This window comes from Microtus oregoni, unplaced genomic scaffold (assembly GCF_018167655.1).
Source record: "Microtus oregoni isolate MIOR12 unplaced genomic scaffold, Mior012 000034F_ref0000314, whole genome shotgun sequence".
NCBI lineage: Eukaryota > Metazoa > Chordata > Mammalia > Rodentia > Cricetidae > Microtus > Microtus oregoni.
Window position 1 is genome coordinate 12,091,562 of NW_024543093.1, and position 20,410 is coordinate 12,111,971.

At 41.5% G+C, this 20,410-nt stretch overlaps 1 protein-coding gene across 1 annotated transcript in view; it reads right to left on the reverse strand.

Annotated features, from left to right (window-relative positions):
- Positions 1–20,410, reverse strand: part of Tpo (thyroid peroxidase) — an 81,693-nt gene that overhangs the window by 49,827 nt on the left and 11,456 nt on the right. Inside the window, exons 4-5 of the mRNA XM_041630162.1 lie at positions 17,839–17,990; positions 15,903–16,035 (exon numbers count right to left, since the gene is read on the reverse strand). Coding sequence (XP_041486096.1) covers positions 15,903–16,035; positions 17,839–17,990 — 285 coding nt within the window. The remainder of the gene's footprint in view (positions 1–15,902; positions 16,036–17,838; positions 17,991–20,410) is intronic.

The following is a 20,410-nucleotide window of genomic DNA, read 5'->3' on the forward strand; positions in this document are numbered from 1 at the left end:
AAACACAAAACATAAGAAGAAAGAAAGAATATTAAGAGCTGCAAAGGAAAAAGGTCAAGTAACATATAAAGGCAGACCTATCAGAGTTACACCTGACTTCTCAATGGAAACCATGAAAGCCAGAAGGTGCTGGACAGATGTGCTATAGACACTAAGAGACCACAGATGGAAGCCCAGACTACTCTACCCAGCAAAGCTTTCAATTGCCATCGATGGAGAAAACAAGATAGTTCATGACAAAACCAGATTTAAAGAAGACCTATCCACAAATCATCCCTACAGAAAGGAAAACTCTAACCCAAAGGAAGCTAACTGTACCCACAAAAACACAGACAACAGATAACCTCATACCAACAAACCCCAAATAAGGGAAACACACAAACACTACCAGTGAAAAATCACAGGAATTAACAATCATTAATATCTCTTAAAAATCAATGAACTCAACTCACCTATAAAAACACACAAACTAAGAGAATGGATACGTAAGCAGGATCCATCATTCTGCTGTATAAAAGAAACACACCTCAACCTCAAAGACAGTTACTACCTCAGAATAAAGGGTAAGGAAACAAATTTTCAAGCAAATGAACCCAAAAACCAAGTAGCTGTAAGCTATCCTAATATCCAAACTAAAATCAATCAGAAGGTATGAAGAAGGACACTTTATTTACATAAGAGGAATAATCCCAAAGGATGACTATGGATATTCTGAAGAAAGAAACCTAGCTTCTGGGAAATTTTTGGTCATCTCAACAAGAAGCTGAAACCAACTTTCCTATTGTGAAGCAGGGTGAGATATATGTTAGAGACGTTAGGGTGTTTAAAAGAAAGTACCGACTGTCAATACTGTGTAAAGAAGGGACCAAAGCTCAACGGAGATTTTCCTGGAAAATGTGTGCATAGAAAATGTATTGCTAAGTGAAAAATTTATATGGCAAAAAATCAATAATTTAAAGAAAGAAATTGAAAAAGACATCAAAAAATGGGAAGATCTCTCATGTTCACGGATCAGTAGATTTAACTTAGTAAAAATGGCCATCATACCAAAAGCAGTCTAAAGATTCAATGCAATCCTCATCAAAATTCCAACACAATTCTTTACAGACATTGAAATGACAATATTAGACTTCATATAGGAAAACAAAAAACCAAGGATAGCTAAAACAATCCCGAACAATAGTAGAATACCCAAAGGTATCACCATCTCTGATTTCAAGCTGTGCTCCAGAGTGGTATTAATAAAAACTGCATGGTATTGCCATAAAAAACAAACAAGTTGATCAATGGGATAGAACTGAAGAGCCAGATATAAACTCACAGACCTATGGACACCCAATTTTTAATAAAGTAGCCAGAATTATACAATGGAAAAAAGAAAACACCTTCAACTGGTCTAACTGATCTTCTACACCTATTTGCATGTAGAAGAATGCAAACAGATCCATATCTATCACCCTGCACAAAACTCAAGTCCAGCTGGATCAAAAGCCTCAACATAAAACCAGACACACTTGAATATGACAGAAGAAAGAGTGGGAAATAGAGTTAAAAGCATTGGCACAGGGAACAACTTCCTGAACACCAATAGTACAGACATTAAGACCAACAATTAATAAATGGGACCTCATGAAACTGAAGAGCTTCTCTTGAAATCCTTTTCCTCCTACTGGGTTGCCTTGCCCAGCCTTGATGAAGGGGAGTTCTGGGAGCAGTGGAGGAAGGGGAAAATGTGATTGGGATATATTGTGTGAAAAAAATAAATAGAAATTTTAAAAAGAAATAAAGTAAATGTACTGCTGGAAAAAAAAAGAGGAATAATCCATCAGGTTGAAGTCTAAATCCTGATCATCTATGCTTCAAATACAAAAGCACCCACATATGTAAAAGAAACATTACTAAAGTTTAAATCACACATCAAACTCCACACACTGATAGTAGAGGATTTCAACATCTCACTCTCACCACTGGACAGGTCAACCAGACAGAAGCTTAACAGAGAAATAAGAGAACTAACAGATATCATGACTCAAATGAACTTAACAGACATCTACAGAAGATTCTACTCAAACACAAAAGAATATAACTTCTCAGCACCTCAGGGAACCTTCTCTAAAATTAACCACATACTCAGTAACAAAGCAAACCTCAACAGATACAAAAAATAGGAGTAACTGGTGTGAAACAATTCTGTATTCTGTCAATTATGTTTTAAATAAATGCTGATTGGCCAGTAGCCAGGCCAGAAGTATAGGTGGGACAACCAGACAGGAAGTAGAGGCAGGGCAATGAGAACAGGATAAGTCTGGGAAGAAGGAAGCCCATTCCTCCTGAGTCCTTTCCAGACACGGAAGAAGGAAGATGTGACCTGCCACCCTGAAAAAGGTACCAAGCCATATGGCTAACATATTCTAGAATAATGGGCTAATATAAGTTATAAGAGTTAATAAGAAGCCTGTGCTAATGAGCCAATCAGTTCTTAACTAATGCAGACACTCTGTGTGATTTTCTTTGGGGCTAACTGGCTGTGGGACCTGGTGGGAGGACAGAATCCAGGCAGGACAGAAAACTCAGACAACAGAATGGTACCCGTGTGGACAACTGCATCCACTTAAAGCCTGAAGAGAGCTAGAGAAGTAATTCGAGACAGAAAAGAATAAAGCATGGGTTCTTGGTAGCAGCAATTTCTTGGGTCTGCTCTGCTTGCTAGAGGCAAGCAAGCACTCTCATTTAAGAGAGGCTTCATGACTCAGCTTTAGTTGCAAAACCTTGCAGTTCTTAAAGAGGTCTTATCACAAGACATTAAAATGGTGTTGATAAAAGCAGACCACATGCTTTTTTGTTTTAAGCCATAGCAGGAAAAACGCCACACTGTTTTAAAATGCTGGCCTTCTGGGCCGTCCTGCCAGGGCAAACTCTGACTCTTTCAGGTAGGTGGTCTGACTGCAGAGCATTTGAGTGTGGTTTGTGAGCACATTGTTGCAGTTTGCTTGCTGGCAGGGACCTTGAAATGCCATAGAGTTGTGGCAGTAAATGTGGCTACAGCCGGTACCTCTGCCATGAGCCTGGGATCTCAGAAAACTAAGGAATGGGCTGGATCTAGCCGTCAAAGCCACAGCTTTAACCCTCTCCATATTGCTTAGCAAATTAAAGACTCATGTAGTCAGAAAAAGAGATATATACAATAAATAGAGATTCAAAGATGAAGAAAGCCTTTAAGTGGTTTACATTGTGCTAAAAAATATGTTCAGGGTAAAGGTTAAACTCCTTAAAAGAAAAAGTAAAGAAAGAGAGTAGTTGGGTGTGGTGTGATGGTACACATCTTTAATCCCAACATTTGGAAGACAGAGGCAGATGGACCTCTGTGAGTTCAAGGAGAGCCTGGTCTACTGAGGGAGTTGCAGGACAAAGATACACAGAGAACCTGTCTCAAAAAGCCAAAAGTTAAAAGTAAAAATAAAAGAAATAGAAGTTAAAGTAAAGTCACATAAAGATGGGAAATACACAGAAAATCTAGATACTGTATGTTATTATGTTCTCTTTGAATTGTTTGAATGCTGAGGAGGGAGCAAGAGCTGCTAAAAGATATTTGTTTATAAATGCTGCTAAATTAATCCAACATGGGTATATTGAAAACACCTTAACTTCAAAATTGAAGTCAAAAGGTATGTACTTTGGAGAAGAGATTTTGCTTTTGTTTCCACAGGAAATGAGAAGTTGTGGATTCATTCTGAGTGAAGAAAAATCAGGTTTGATCAAGGAAGACCACCTGAGAAATCTCTAGTAGGAACAGATGGCCCAGATTTCAGAGTTCTACATCCAGAACAGCTTCAAGACTTCTGCCTGAGATGATCAAGACTCAGAGGATACTTGATAATATCAGGACTTGATAATAATTTAAAATTTTCTTTAGGTCCCCATAAAATTACAGTGCCCCCAACCAGCAGAAAGTAGCCTGAAATACTATGCCAACTTTCCCAAAAAATGAACTATAGATATTTTTCCTTTTTTTTTTTTAAAAAAGAGGGGGAAGTGGTATGGGGTAATTCTGTATTCTGTAAATTATGTTTCAAATAAACGCTGATTGGCCAGTAGCCAGGCAAGAAGTATAGGTGGGACAACCAGACAGGAAGTAGAGGCAGGGCAATGAGAACAGGAGAACTCTGGGAAGCAGGAAGGTCCTTCTGCAGTCCTGCCCAGAGACAGGAGAAGGAAGATATGACCTGCCCCGCTGAAATAGGTACCGAGCTATGTGGCTAACATAGATAAGAATAATGGGTTAATATAAGTTATAAGAGTTAATAAGAAGCCTAAACTAATAGGTCAATCAGTTTATCATGTAGACTCTCTGTGTGATTTCTTTGGGACTTAAAGACTGTGGGAACTGGGCAGAACAGAAACTCAGACAACAGAAAGTAACCCCCTAGATCACTGTGGTTTAAAGTTAGAATTCAACAACACTAATTGCAGAAAGCCTACAAACTCATGAAAATTGAACAGTGCACAATCAAGCCACCCTTGAGTCAAGAAAAAAATAAAGAAATTAAAAAAGACTTCCTAGAATTCAATAAAAACAAAGCGTCCCAAAACTATGGGTCACTATAAAAGCAGTGTGGCTAAGAGGAAAGTTCACAGCACTAACTGCCTACATAAAAAAAAAAGTGGAAAATCTTACACTAGTGATTTAATAGCACACCTGAAAGCTCTTGAACAAAAAGAAGCAGACTTACCCAGGAGAAGTAGACAACAGGAAATAATCAAATTGAAGGCTGAAATCAGTAAAAATAAACAAAGAAAATAATACAAAGAATCAATGAAACAAAGAGCTGTCTCTTTGAGAAAATCAACAAGATAGACAAACCCTTATTCAAACTAATCAAAGGACCGAGAGAGAATGTGCAAATTAACAGAATCAGAAATGGAAAGGGGGACAGAACAACAGACACCGAGGTAATCTAGAGAATCATTATGTTATACTACAAAAAACTGTATTTCAGAAAATTGGAAAACTTAAAGGAAAGGGACAATTAAAATAGAGCTATAATCTGCAAAGAAATAGAAGCAGTCATCAAAAGTCTCCCGACCAAAAAGGTGTAGGGCTGAATGGTTTCAATGCAGAATCCTACCAGAACTTCAAAGAAGAGCTAATACCTATACTCCTCAAAGTGTTCAACATAATAGAAACAGAATGAACATCTTCAAACTCTTTTTATGAGGCTACAATTACCCTGAAACTAAAACCACATAAAGACTCAAGAAAGAGAATTACAGACCAATTTCACTCATGATCATAGATGCAAAAGTACTCAATAAAATACTGGCAAACCAAATACAACACATCAAAGGAATCATCTTTCATGATCAAGTTGACTTCATCCCAGAGATGCAGGGATGGTTCAACATACAAAAATTTATCAATGTGATCCACCACACAAATAAACTGAAATAAAAAAACATATGATAATCTCATTAGATGCTGCAAAAGCATTTGACAAAATCCAAAACCCTTTCATAATAAAGGTCTTAGAGAGATCAGGGATACAAGCAATATATCTAAACATAGTAAAAGCAAGCTGACAGACAACAACAAATTAAATGGAGAGAAACTCAATAGTCACAAATAACATAAAATATCTTGGAGTAGAACTAACCAAAGAAGTGAAAGACCTGTTGAATAAGAACTTTACATCTTTGAAGAAAGAAAATGAAGAAGATACCAGAAAATGGAAAGATCTCAAAAGCTCTTGGATAGATAGTGTCAACATAATAAAAATGGCAATCCTACCAAAATCAATCTATAGATTCAATACAATCCCCATGAAAACACCAACAATTCTTCAAAGATCTTGAAAGAAAAAATGGTCAACTTTATATGGAAAAACAAAAATCCCAGGACAGCCAAAACAATCCTGTACAATAAAGGAACTTCTGGAGGTATCACCATGATCCCTGACATCAAACTCTATTACAGAACTACAGTAATGAAAACAGCTTGGTACTGGTATAAAAACAGAGAGATTGATCAATGGAATGGAATTGAAGACCCAGAAATTAATCCTGATTTTTGATAAAGAAGCTAAAATTATACAATGGAGAAAAGAAAGCATCTTCAACAACTGGATGTCAACATATAGAAGAATGACTCTGAGATACCATCTTACACTAGTCAGAATGGCTAAGATAAAAAACACCAATGATAACTTATACTGGAGAGGATGTGCAATAAGGGGAACACTCTTCCATTGATGGTGGGAATGTAAACTTGTACAGCCACTCTGGAAATGAGTATGATGGTTTCTCAGAAAATTGGAAATCAACCTGCCTCAGGACCCAGAAATACCACTATTGAGCATATACCCTAAGGAGGCTCAATCATGCTACAAGGACATTTGTTCAAATATGTTCGTAGCAGCATTATTTGTAATAGCCTGAACCTGGAAACAACCTAGACGCCCCTCAACTGAAGAATGGATAAAGAAAATGTGGTATATTTACACAGTGAAGTACTACTCAGCACTAAAAAACAATGACATCTTGGAATTTGCATGCAAATGGATGGAACTATAAAAGCCCATCCTGAGTGAGGTAACCCAGACCCAGAAAGATGAACATGGTATGTATTCACTCATTCATAAATACTAGCTGTAAAGCAAAGGATAACAAGTTTATAGTTTATGACCCTAGAGAAGCTACGTAGCAAGGTGAACCCTAAGAAAAACATATATAGATCCACCTGGAAAGCAGAAATATCCAAGATTGCCTGACAAGATTGGGAGCATAGGGGTGGGGGGCAAAATTAGGGTGGAAGGAGAAGAAGAAGGGACGGGTGAGGAGAACTTGAGGGAATAGGATAGTTGAGATGGAGGAAGGACAGAGATAGAGAGCAAGGAAAGAGATATTTTGATTGAGGGAACCATTATGGGGCTAGCAAGAAACCTGACACTACAGAAATTCCAAGCAATCCTGGGATAACCCCAGATTAGACCCCAAGCAACAGAGGAGAGAGCACCTGAACTGGCCTTCCCCTGAAGTCAGATTAATGAATATCTTAAATGTCACCTTATGGGAACAGAGGCAGAAACCCGCAGTGAAGCACTTGGTTGATCTCCCAAAGTCCAGTTGAAGAGTGGAAGGAGTGAGAATACGACCAAGAGGTCAAGACCATGATGGGGACACCCACTGAAACAGTCTACCTGAGCTAATGGGAGCTAACCAACTCCAGCTGGACTGGGAAGGAACCAGCATAGAACCAAACTAGTGAAAATACGACCAAGAAGTCAAGACCATGATGGGAACACCCACTGAAACAGTCTGCCTGAGCTAATGGGAGCTCACCAACACCAGCTGGACTGGGAAGGAACCAGCATAGAACCAAACTAGGTCCTCTGAATGTGGGTGAGAGTTGTGTGGCTGGGGGCAGACTGCAGGCCACTGGCAGTGGCACCAGGATTTATCCCTACTGCTTGTTCTGGCGTTTGGGGAACCTATTGTCTTTGGATGGATACCTTGATCAGCCTAGATATAGTAGGGAGGGCCTTGGATCTTCCCCAAAGCAATGTGCCTTATCCTGTCTGAGGAGTGGATGGGGGAGAGGGGGAGGGAATGGGGGGGGAGTGGGAACTTGGATTGGTATGTAAAATGAAAAAAGATAGTCTGTTTTCTTTTTATAAAAGAAAATAAAAAATGAAAATGCTATACAAAAGCCCTGCATAATCCAAGTAAAAATATACCTAAACAGAGAATTCTTAATAGAGGAAACTCAAATTGCTGAGAAAAACATCCTTAGGCATCAGGGAGATACAAATAAAAACTGCTTTGAGATTCCATCTTACACCTGTCAGAATGTCTAAAATAACACAAATAACAGCTTATCCTAGCAAGGATGTAGAGCAAGGGGAACACTCACTCATTGCTGATGGAAATACACTGTATGGCAGTTCTTCAGAAAGACGGGAATCTATTTCAAGATACAGCTATAACCTCTCTGCCCAAATGATGCTTGTTCAGTCCTGTTCATTGCTGCTCTATTTACAATAGCCAGAAATTGGTAACTATCTAAATGTCAACCAACAGAAGAATGGATAAAGAAAATGTGGTACATTTATGCAATGGAGTATTAGTCAGCTGTTAAAAATTAAATCATGCAATGTGCAGGCAAATGGATGGAACTAGAAAAATGTCATCTTGAGTGAGGTAATCTGGACCCAAAAAGATAATTATATCTATTCACTTTTAAGTGGGTATTAGTTATTAAATAAATGATAAATAAGCTAAAATCTGTAGACTCACAGAGGTTAGGTACAAGAAAGGGACTTGGGGGGATATTTGTTTCTTCCTGGGAGGGGGAAATGAAAAGAGTTTTGTAGATGGAATGAGAGTGAGGAGGATGGGAACAGAAGAATCAGACAGGGAAAGAGAGGCGAGATTGGGTTGAGGGAGGAAATGCAGGCAGACACAGCTATGATTGAGGGTCGTTTGAGGGGTGGTATGGAAGCATAGTGGAATGGAAACTTCCTAAGATACATGATCAGGAGGATGGAATTTCACTGGCTATCTCTGGTCTTCAAACAAAGTTTCCAGTATAGTGGCTAGGTTACATCCAATTGAGTTGTTCGCCAAAGGGGTTCCATGGAAATCCCCAAACACCCATGCTGTTGCCAAAACAATAGGTTCATCTCCACAAACTGAGAGCAAGACCCTATTGCTGAAGACAACACACAACTCATTGAACATGGAGAGGTCAAACTGGTGACTATTTAGAACCTTCACCCCAACATTCTTGTGTCTTTCCTGTGGAAAGGCACTCTGTAAGGCTATCAAAGGAGAAAAGTAAACACCAACCAAGACACAAATCCCTTGGTCTACAATCTGTCCTGTCTGCAAAATATACCAGGACAACGGTGGCACAAAGCTTTTGAGAGGAACGAACCAATGTTTGATTTGACTTAAGGCCTGCTCCAAGAGAGGGAACCCCTACCTGACACTGTTTGAGTAACCAAGAACCAGAGGCTAAATAGCCCAGAGCCTTAGGGTAAAACCAAATAGTACCGGTCTTACAGAAAAAAGTAGCTGCAAAGGACTCCTAATGATATTCTGCTATACTCATAGATCAATTCCTTACTGAGCCATCACCAGAGAGCTTTCCTCCTGCAATAGATGGGAACAAATACAGAGACCCACAGTCAGACACAATGCAGAGAGAAAGAGACCTTGGAACACTAACTGGGATGTCTCCACCACATCACTCCCATCAGAGCTCAGGGAACCCCACAGAAGAGGAAAGGGAAAGTGTGCATGCAAGAACCAGAAGGGATGGAAGGCACCAGGAGAACAAGGCCCTCTAAATCATCTGAGCAAAGAGAAAATGAGCTCACGAAGGCAGACACAGCAATACAGGGCCTGCATGGGTGTGTACCAGGTTTTCTCTCTCTCTCTCTCTCTCTCTCTCTCTCTCTCTCTGTTTTATAGCTTTCAGTTTAGCATTTTATTGGATTTAGAGTGTGTGAAAATGTAGGTCTCTGGATTCTAGTACCTTCTCTTGGTACTCTTTTATTTTTGTTGATTTGCCTTGTCTAACTTTGATGTGGTGGTTTTTGTTTTATCTTATTACATTTTGTTATGTTTTGTTGTTATCTCTTAGAGGCCAGTTCTTTTTCCAATGAGAGACAGAAAGGGGGTGGATCCAGATGGGATGGGAGGTGGAGAGGAACTTGGAGGAGCAGGCAGAGGGGAAACTGTAACTGTAATCATATGAGAAAAGAATCTATTTTCAATAAATGGGGATCAAAGGAAAATTGCTATCTGGAGATTATATATATATATATATATATATATATATATATATATATATATACACACACACACACACACACACCCTCAGAATACAGAATTGTAGTGAGGTAAGTGACTTTTTTGCATGTGTGTATGTATTCATGTGTGTGCATGCACATGCTTATGCAGTTGCCTGTGTAGACAGAGGTTTATGTCACGTATCCAGTTCCATTCCTCTCCATCTTCCATGTTGAGCAGGGTCTCTTGTTGAACCAATGCCCCACCATTTCAGGTAGTGTGGCAAATTACTCAGTTTGCCAGTCTCCTCTAGATATTCCTTTGTCTCTGCCCCCTTGAGTTTGGGGTTACAGACAAGCTGACATACTTATTTGGCATTTACAAGGACTCAAGGGATTCAAGTCTTCATCCTGAGTGGCAAGCAACGTACAAGCTGAGCCTTATCCCTAACCCAGGCAAAAGTGATTTTTAAGATCTTTTCAAGTCTTCCATATTCATTTTCCTTATTTACCTAGACATTGTTACCATTGCAACCCATTTTCTGTGTGACTAAGATTTGCTGCAGAGGGGCTAGCAGTTACAAAGAACTGCCTGAAATGTCCCCAGAGGGGAAAGCCTTCATCCTTTACATGTCTGTTGCTTTCCCTACAGCGTTCCAGAAGGACTAGTTAGCAACCAGCCATGATACTCCAAGGAGGCTTGATGACTTGTGTGTCTCGAGAGACAGCGAGTAGCAAACAATTCTATTATTAATACTTCATTGACATCTCGCCCAACTAGCTAGCTCAATTTGCAAAGGTAGGCATTGGAGTAGTGCTTTTAATTAGTAACAGGAAGCCAGTCAGCCTTCCACACAGATTTGTTACAGTCAGCTGCTTCTTTCTGGTGCACCATAAAATACAGCTCCCAGAGAGGCCCTATTGCACGCAGACAAAACTAACATTATGTTTACAGAGCCTCACTGTGCTTTCTTTCTTTCCTGGTTGGCTTTCCTATTTCAACAGTTCACTAGGAGGCCTGCGGTGCTCAGGAACACCGGGGTGCTGCTGTGGACACACAGTCCATCACTGGATCCATATAGTTAGGGTCAGCTGTTTACAAGGACCCCAGATGGGCAGTTCTGAGTGCCTTTCACTGCCCTGGAGCCCTTGGGCTGGGAGAGGGGGGGCACAGAGACACCTGTGAGCAGGTGCTGAAAGAGCCTCCATCCCCAGTGGCTTCGATGTCTCATTCTGCATATCTCTGTAGTTCTTTTATTAGGCTTGGATTCGTGATGGCCATGCAAACTTATTGACAGCAGCAGTGAGCAGAAACATTTCTCAGCGTGTTTTTCAGGAGAGTGGTACCTCATTTCCTTCATAGCTCTAGTGACCAGGACTTAGGCACAGGCACCAGGACCAAGATCTCAATGTTCCACATTCTAACAAGAAAGAAGCCCTAGATCTCCAGCTGAGAAGGGAGCATGCTGGGAAATGCCATTCGGTTTGGTTTTCTGGATGTCTCCCCAGCCCAAACATGCAGGGAAAAGCAGAATGGCCCTGGGTCATGGATGAGATTAGCTTTCTTTTCACTTATACAAACATGCTTCGTTCTCAGCAGGAAGTGGAATTGGAGTGAATGAGGATGATGGCCGCTTTGCATGGGGTAGGCACACAGAGAACTCAGCATGTCTGAACAGCCATACAGTGATCCAAGGAGTTCACTACACTTCGAAAGCTTGTCTGGGGGAGGGAGGGAGGGTGCTCTGATCCCGATTAGGGGGATCTTTGGCAAGAGCTGCTCTCCCGAAGAAAATTAAACCATCTAAGAGGTTGACTTGTCGAGGAATGTGCTTTTCTGTAACTGGTATGATGTGGACTTTTTCAAGAGTTTTGGACACCTATCTTCTGGAGTCACTGTACCCATGTGATGGTCTGAGAGGCCTCAGGACACCCGCATCACCCACCTCCTCAAGAGGAGTTGTTTTGATTTATAATATCTAGTTCCACATTATTAAGTGATAACTTCCTTTTTAATTTTAAAGTATGATTTAGACTCTGCACGGGCTCATGTTTGTAACAACTGTTGTTTAAAGTAGCTTAACTATCAATACACAGACTTTCCCCAGAGGGAAACTCCAAAATATCACAATTCCATGAGTTACATTAAAACACAGATGGAAAGGGGGCATGAAAGGTGCCTGTGAATGTGTGCCCACAGACACACGTCTAGGATAAGCACTCCCCATGCATGCAGACACACAGAAGTCAGCAGGCCTCCTTAGAGCATCACACCTGCTGCTAGCTCGTGCTTCTGGAATGGCCCTAATTGAAACTGTCAGCTACCAGGAATTAAGTTATTTCACAATGTGCTTGGAAGACAAACTCAAAGTTTAACTGTTAGGGAACGACTATAGAAAGCTGTACAGCAAATTATGTTCTGCACACAGATGATGTGGGAGTTCTTCTGGTAGCAGACACACCCATCAGATTTTCTTTTGAGTTTGTCATTTTCCCTAGGAATTATTTCTGAGTCTTTAGACTGTATCAAACGAAAATGTCCCTCACAAAGAGGAGCATGGATCAGCACTGTAGGGAAACGGACAAGCTGGCCCTGAGTAGGGTTCTTCTGACCATGGCATGTGACTGTCGTTGTATAGGAAGCACAGTTGGCAATCTTGATTAGCAGGCAAAGGTTAGGCTCCCTCAAGTCAACTCTGGTGAGAGATGGATAAGACCATGAGGGGCCAGGCCATCAGGGCTCACCACATGCTTTCCAGAGGTTGAAAGGCCTGTTTTGATCCTGAGATGCCGTGGCACCCTGAGATCAGTGATGGCCGCCACTTATGCTTCCTGCTCTTCAGGACAGCTCTCCTTGGTAAAGCATGCTGAGTTACAATGGAGAATTCTTGAGGCTCGAGTCTGGGGAGAGCACGAGGAAGGTAGATGCTAAAGAACTCACTTCATGGTGGCACTCATAGTTATTACTGGGTTCCAGAGGACGTGTATGATTGGCAGATTGGGGCAATTCTTATCTGCGCTCTGTTCCAGAGGTCAAGTCTTGGGCTTGATATCACAGGGTGGGATTCACGCTCTGCCCCTGTCCTGTCCTCATCTGCTACCATCCTTTTTGGATAGGTCCAACTACCTCAAGGGCCAAGCTTTGCAGCTCAGGCTGTGCTCTAAAAAGGGCTACATATATCTGCATCCCCCTTCAGGAGAGGACTCTTGGCGTTTCCTTCGCTTCTATTAGAGTTCCACATTGCCTCTTCTTTCCAAGTTAGTTTAAGGAGAAGGCTGCTTCCCGAGGTAGGTAGACATCTCTATTCCCAGGAACTACTCAGGAGGAACTACCATTCTCTAGGTAGGGTAACATGGATTATCAAAGCAGATAATCCAAACAGCCATCCAAACAGCAGCAAGCTCTCATGAACATGGATTGTTGTGTGATCTATTTCTGCTGGAAGGGCTGGCCTCCCTTCAACTCTCTGGGGGGCTCCTCTATGTCCCAGGAGGCACTTGCTTAAAACAAAACTTGTAACATGGTATCTGTTTCATCAGAACTGTATGTTTAGGTCTTGAGGACAGAGGCATGGTTCTGAACTAGATCATTCTTGCGATCCCTCAGCAGCGAACAGCATCCAGCATGTATGAACAGGGTATGTTTAATAATGGCTGCTCAGCAACTTTATCTTCCAGGTCTACTACTGTCTGGAAGGATGCTCCCTTCTCTCTACCCTTCATGGAGATCTCTTTGCCTACTGAAGCATAGCAAAGGCTTCTGTATGTGGCTGCATTTTAGGAAGCTTGCTTTCCTTTTTCTAGATTCTCTCTTAGAGACTGCTTTAAAAAGAAAAAAATAAACCACCCGTGTTTCTGGGGGTTCTGAGCAGTACGAGGTTGAGGATAGGAAGCAGATATGGTTCTCTGAGTCCTAGGGGTCAAGAATAGTCACCAGTTCCTTAGGGCTTCATGAATAAAGCTGAAGGCTCCTGCTAATACACCCCGCAGAGGAAAAGGCTCAAGAATAAGATGACAGCAAGGGAGGGAGAAAAGAAGAGCCTACCCGTGAGGCAGGACACACCCAGGTCTGAGAAACAACTCTGAAAAGCAACCATTGGCTATTCTTTGTGGAAAGAGGCTTACTGGCTTCTTGCATGCAACTGAGGTCTTTGTTTCTGTTTGATACTGGCTGTTTTTCTAAGAGGGGTAAGGCCTCTGAGATCAATTGTGCACCCTCCTTCCCCTAATTACCGGAGGCCAGCAATAAGCTCGCACATATCTGAGGTTGCTTGGTTCATGATAAAGCATGAATGGAATTCAGCATGTAAGCAATAATGTTTGTAATACAGCGAACGTCATTTATACACAAAGCAGATACACACAAAACCTTCCTCAGTCCCTACTACACATATCACATAATGTACCAAATGAGGAACTTACAGGTAAGATGATGGATTAGAAGCCCCCTCTGATGGTTAGTATTGATCATCAACCTGACAGAATTTAGCATCATCTGGTAAATTCTCTGAGCAAGCCTGTGGGAGACTATATTGATATGAGAAGACCCATATTAACTGTGTGTGTGGCCATTACTTAGGAGCCTGGAGTAAATAGAGTAGAGGACGCCGGCCAAGCAGCAGACATTCAGGGTTCCTTTCACAACTGTGGTTATGGTGTGAGCGCTTCAAGATGACACATTTTCTTTCCCCACAATGATGTATCCCAGAACAGTAAATCAGAATAAACCATTCCCTCCTTCAACTGTATTTGTCTGGGTGCTTTATCATATCAACAGAAGCAGAAAACTAAGATATCCTCAGTGGGACCCACTGTAAGATACAGGATAGTAAGCAGTAGCGGCTATTCTAACAGGAGCTGAAAAATGAGGCTGGACCATGAAGTTTGGGCCAAGGCTAGGGATAATTTCCCAAGGGACCCTGTGGTTACATGGCAGAACTCTGAGCTGGAAAAAGGACAGGCTGTAGACATGTGACCAGGGCTGAATGCACAACAGAGAGACCCAAGACCAGCGCAGGCTCTGGAGACAGAGGCTAAAGTGTGCCCAAAGCAGAGATTCGCTGGAAATCTAAGGGAGCAGTTCAAGAGGGAAACATCCTGCTATTTCCTGGGCAAGTGGTCATCTGGGCACTAAGAAGTCCACTGCTGAACTTGGGGTAGGTGTTCCACAGTCGAGACAGAACCAACTCGATATGAAACTTCACGGTGTCTGCAGAAACAGAGTCTGACAGAGGTGGCTAGAATCCTGGTGAGAGGAGCCTGCCCAGCTGAAGAGTTAAGCAATAGTGTGGGGGGTGTGGTCACATTAATACCTTGGCTGTTGTAACTCAAGTTGGGGAAGTAACACCATCTCTAATACCAGGCGAAACTACCTAACATCAGCACATATGAGGGTTGGCAGTGCCCAATCAAGGCCTGACATCTACTCGCAGCTGAGCAGAAATAACCCCAAAGATTTATTAGAATGCCCCCTCAAGGGGTTTCCTGCAGATAGTTAACCCATATTAACTACACACACTTATTGGATACACATGAAGAAAGCAAGCAAAGTTTTGATGTGAATTAGTGGCTGGCTGGACTAGGTGGGGTGCCCCAGAAAATACTGAGCTGGGCTCTTGTTCTGAAGCCAAATGAGGTCAAGAAGAGGGGGGACATTGTGAGGGGGCCAATGTTTCTGACATTGGGCACACACGTGGAAGAAATCAGGAGCTACACGCCACAGGAGCTGATACCTTGTGGCAGATGGCCAGACTCATCTTTCAGTTACATTTGGCAGGAGAAGTGGAAAGTCCTGGTAACACACTAGAGACAGGCAGGAGATATGGAGAAGTCAAGGATGTTGCCTAAGTTCTGGACTTGAGACATTAGGTGAGGATACTCTATCTGTGATTTTAGAAGCTAGGGGTGAGACAGAGCAAGAAAGCTCCCCTCTGCTGTCTGTATCTGTAGTGCAGGGCAGCCTGAGGGTGGCAAGGCCAAGGAGCTAGAGTATGGGAGAATGTGGCACAGAGGGTAGACGGTCAGTTCATGGATCTAGAGGCTACTTCACAATGGCTTGTAATCCAGATTAAGTCATGAGAGGCCCACGACTGGCAGAGGGTCTGCACACAGTACCTGTTGTTGCACGCCCCGGTGATTGGCCGGTACTTATTTGCCAGGCAGGTATCAGGACATCTCGGTGGCAGCATGAAAGGCAAGCATCCTGACAGGTTGGCGATGGTGCCCAGAAGGTCTGCTGACAGGGCATCTACATAAGATAGACCAGAATGTGTGTGACAACGTCAGTACCAGATAACACCAGTACCAGATAAAGTCCCTTGCCAACAATGTATCAGCCATAGCCTCAACATCTGCACTGGGGCTTCCTGTGTAGTCTCCGCCACCATTCTGAGAAAACCTGTCATCTCCTTCCCAGTCATACACACCTTCATTTAACCCCCTCAAGCATCTTCCTTGATAGGAGTGTGGGGGTTTTGTCTATCCTTTTGCTTCATGAAGATTCAGGAAAACAACCTAAGAACCACGAGGATCCAGGAGGACAGGCCAGTGTCCACTTCTTAGAGATGTCACTCATCTCACAGGACACATCGCTGGGGCCAACTCATTACATCTGTGCAACAAGACGTTCCCATCTCACAATTATCTAGTGCTTCAGGGGAGCCCTAAAACAGAATATGTATCTTCCTGTAGGAACCTGATTTGGTTTAGCTGGCTAATAGCATTCATTCCTTCATCTACAAAAGCCTTTATTCTTTTCTCCTATTGATTCGTTTCTCTTATAAACTTTTCTAGATTAGAGCCTGTGAATGAAGTCTCTTTTGTTTATGTTTACTGTTTTTTCTTGCCAATTCTGTCACCTCCCTTATGATATCTTAAATGTTCTGGAGTGGCAGAGTCTATAGCCAAATAACTTTACAACATTCTTTAGGGTAGAATTCTCCAGTTTCATAGTATGGCCTGCCTTCCCAGTGTGCTCTCCCTAGGGCCCTGGCTGAGAGCCTTGTAAAATGAAAGGAGGCTCTCATCCTTGGGGCAGGTCACCTCACCCCACATCACTTCTACTACTGTCTGAGCTGATGTCATTACTAGATAGGGACCAAAGATCCTAGGAAGGTCTTTCAACCATGTGGTCTGAAGCAAACCTCTTTTAGGAATGACATTTTGATTGCTATAAAAGTCAATTAAACTTGCTGGGCGGTGGTGGCTTATGCCTTTAATCCCAGCATTCAGGAGGCAGAGGCAGGTGGATCTCTGTGAGTCTGAGGCCAGCCTGATATACAAAGCAACTTCCAGGACAGGTTCCAAAACTATACAGAAACACTGTCTCTAAAAACAAACAAACAAAAAAATAATTTAACTGTTCAGTGTAGGATCTGAGTCTGAGAATTGTGGTTAATCCTGGTTTAAAACACATTCACCTAATCAGGCAAGGCAGCACTAACGCTCAAGCAGCTCACAACACTGCATTGGAAATAGATCTCACGGAGTTTGTTAAAGAAAGCTCATTTTCAAGCATGTCACCACAGAAATGATGATGCTCTCTAGGTGGTGCCCATGCTGGCTTCAGCATCTCAGCTCCACAGAAGTTTTGATCCGAGGCGGTTTATATTTTCTTCCAATGTGCTCCAGGCAGCCACCACGTGAGCCCAGAGACCGCAGACTCACCTCATTCTTGGGAAAGCCTATGCGGCTGTCACATTCCTTGAGTAACTGACTAAGTCAGAGGCCCTGGCTACAAACTGGGAAGCTGCATCTGCAGCCCCCGGCTTGCCGTGACAAGACACACCCTGGATGAATGTTTCCTCAAAGAACTCCTATGAGGGAAGGTGTTCACCAAGTTCCACTAGGTGGGAAGATTATAAGAACGCCTCCAATTTATTTTAGACCCTAAAAGGCATGTTTTTCTAAATAGGATTCAAATACCAGAGAAACTGTATTTCTCAGGATAATACAAATGAGAGGTTGTGTATAGGTTGAAGCAGAGGCAGAGACACGTGGCTGCTTACCTGTGAAGAACTGTGATTGTGTGTAGAGGAACCTGGCCACTTACCTGTGAAGAACTGTGATGGTTCCTGTTTCAAGGTTTGTATTGATGTTTCCATGATCTCTGCTGCTCGGGAAATGGCTCTGCTGGTGAACTCTGGCAGCTTGGAGAGAGAGAGAAGCTGGGCGGGGGAAAGGACCTCTCTTTTCTTGAGGTTTCTAGAGCATATGGAGACATAAGTTGGTTGGAGCTGGAAAGGCAGTTCAGCTGGCAAGAGTACTTGATGAACAAGCATATAAGTACTAAAATTTGATCTCCAGAACCTATAGAAAAATCTGAGCATAGTGGTCTGTGAAGTGGTTGAAGATTATCTATTTATGTGAAATACAACCACTATGTATCTAAAGAACCTGATTAGTCTAACTCTAAGTATCACAAACATGAATGACTATTGACCTAAAATTCTTAATACCATTATAGCTTAAAGACTAAAATTTAATATTAAAATATTAAAGAATCTTTAAACAACTGGGTAGCAAGTGAGGATAATGACCTCAAAATGTAAACAATATATAAGTATTTTGATCAGAGGTAGAAATGTACAGTGCAATGTGATAAATATATCCTAAAATTGTATCAATATACAAAATGTCTTAAGCAGAGGTAGAAACATGCATGCATACAATACGACAAAATAATTTTGCATAGGTGTACAAATACTGTAAACAGAAATAGGAGCATATTAAACATAACAAATATAATTTGAATTTGTATCAATATACAAGGCTCTATACCAATGTATATTGTCTATAAACAATAGCTCATAAGTATTCACTCTATTACTATTATTATTAGAGTAAGCTCACACTAATTTATTATCTCATTCAATTTTCTCTCCTTTTTTAAAAAGGAGATCCCTGAGTCTACAAAATTTCCATCCCAACCCCCAACCCTATACCAATTATAATCAACCCCTAATTGATGTCCCTAACCCTGAGGACAAACTTTGTTGGGAGAGTCCTGAATTGTCTGGGACTTAATTCTAAATTTAGTTAATTAAGAGCAACATGTTCATATATGGAGAATTGAGTTGGCCAGAATATCAAGGAACCCAAAGCTTGCAGGCAGTCGTGAGCCACTTCAAAGAACTGTAGAATGTGGCATTTAAATATCTTAGGGTTCTGTTGATGTGAGACACAATTGTTCCTGGCAGCACCAATCTATTCCTGAGAGAATGTTGGGCATCGAAGACACTCTACTTGGAGCTTGTTTTCTTCTTGGCAAAACTGGCCTTTGAGCAAAGAACTGCCCATGTTTCTACCACTGACAAAATGCATGGTGTCCGAACTGGACAAGTAGGATACAAGAAAAAAAGACTGCCAAACCTTACTAAGACAGAGTAAGATGGTTTTGAAATTTTTCCTGCCTCTGAAAGTGGTCTGTCAGTTACTCTAGGACTTTGCCAAATTTGGTTCTCCAACGTTGCAAGTGAGACTTTGGGTGATTGCCCAGGTAGTCAGTTGTTTCTGTCATTTATTGCACATTTTGGAAGTTGTTTGATTGTACTTCCTATTTACTCAAGTAATGTTATTTCCCTACTCAGGTCTTTGATGGGGTTGAAGACTCAATAGTCATAGTTACTTAGGCAAGTCATTTCTAACACAAGACTTAGACTCCTTATGATAGGATAATTATTGAAACATTTAGCATATGTTTCTTGCTTAATATTATTTATGCTGGTTGTAATTTTTTTTTATACTTGATATCTGTTCTTGTTGTATTTAGTTTTATATTTCGTATTTAGAAAAAAGCAGGAGGTACTGGGGGAATTCCTTTGAGATGTTGGACCACTTTGGGTGTACTCTTGAATACTATAAAAACAGATGTAGAAATGTGTTCTCTCTCTCTCTCTCTCTCTCTCTCTCTCTCTCTCTCTGTCTGTCTCAGATGCTGGATATAGTTCCTGTTCCCCTCTAGTGCAGAGGACTGTTGAGCTGTGAGTCTACCCCTAAATAAAGAACCCTTCATTATATTCCCTGCTGAGCTAGTGTGGGACTACTTTAGCGCACCTGTTCTTATCACAGAACAAGACCAGTGACTTCAGATGACAGTGTCTTTTGTAATAATTTCCACATCTCTGTATATATCCAAAAACAGCATGCTGCAGATCCCAAAATATGCAATACAAATAAGACTTAAAACCTCAGGGCATAAATACTATGATTATGACAGTTTTGTAGGTGAGGAATTTAAACTCATTTAAGGTGAGTAGCTTTTGCAAGGTAGATATGTGTGACAGTAGCAGTGTTGAGATACACACATACACACACATACACACACATACATACATACACATACCTCAATACACTGGCAATGAGTGACTGCCAATGTCCATGGTATAAAATATGACATATTAAATACTTACATTTTTTACATGTTCACATATTTGTAAACGATCTAATGAAGTTGTGAGTCTTGAGAAGACAGGTTATTTAATTTGCAATCTAGAACACGAATTGACCAAAGCTCCAAGGGAATGGACAGAGGTCAGGAGGCCTCAGTTCATAGGTGGAGGCCATTGTCACTCACCACTAGCAGGGCTTTACCTTCCTGAGATGTTAATGGTAGACAGAAGCAA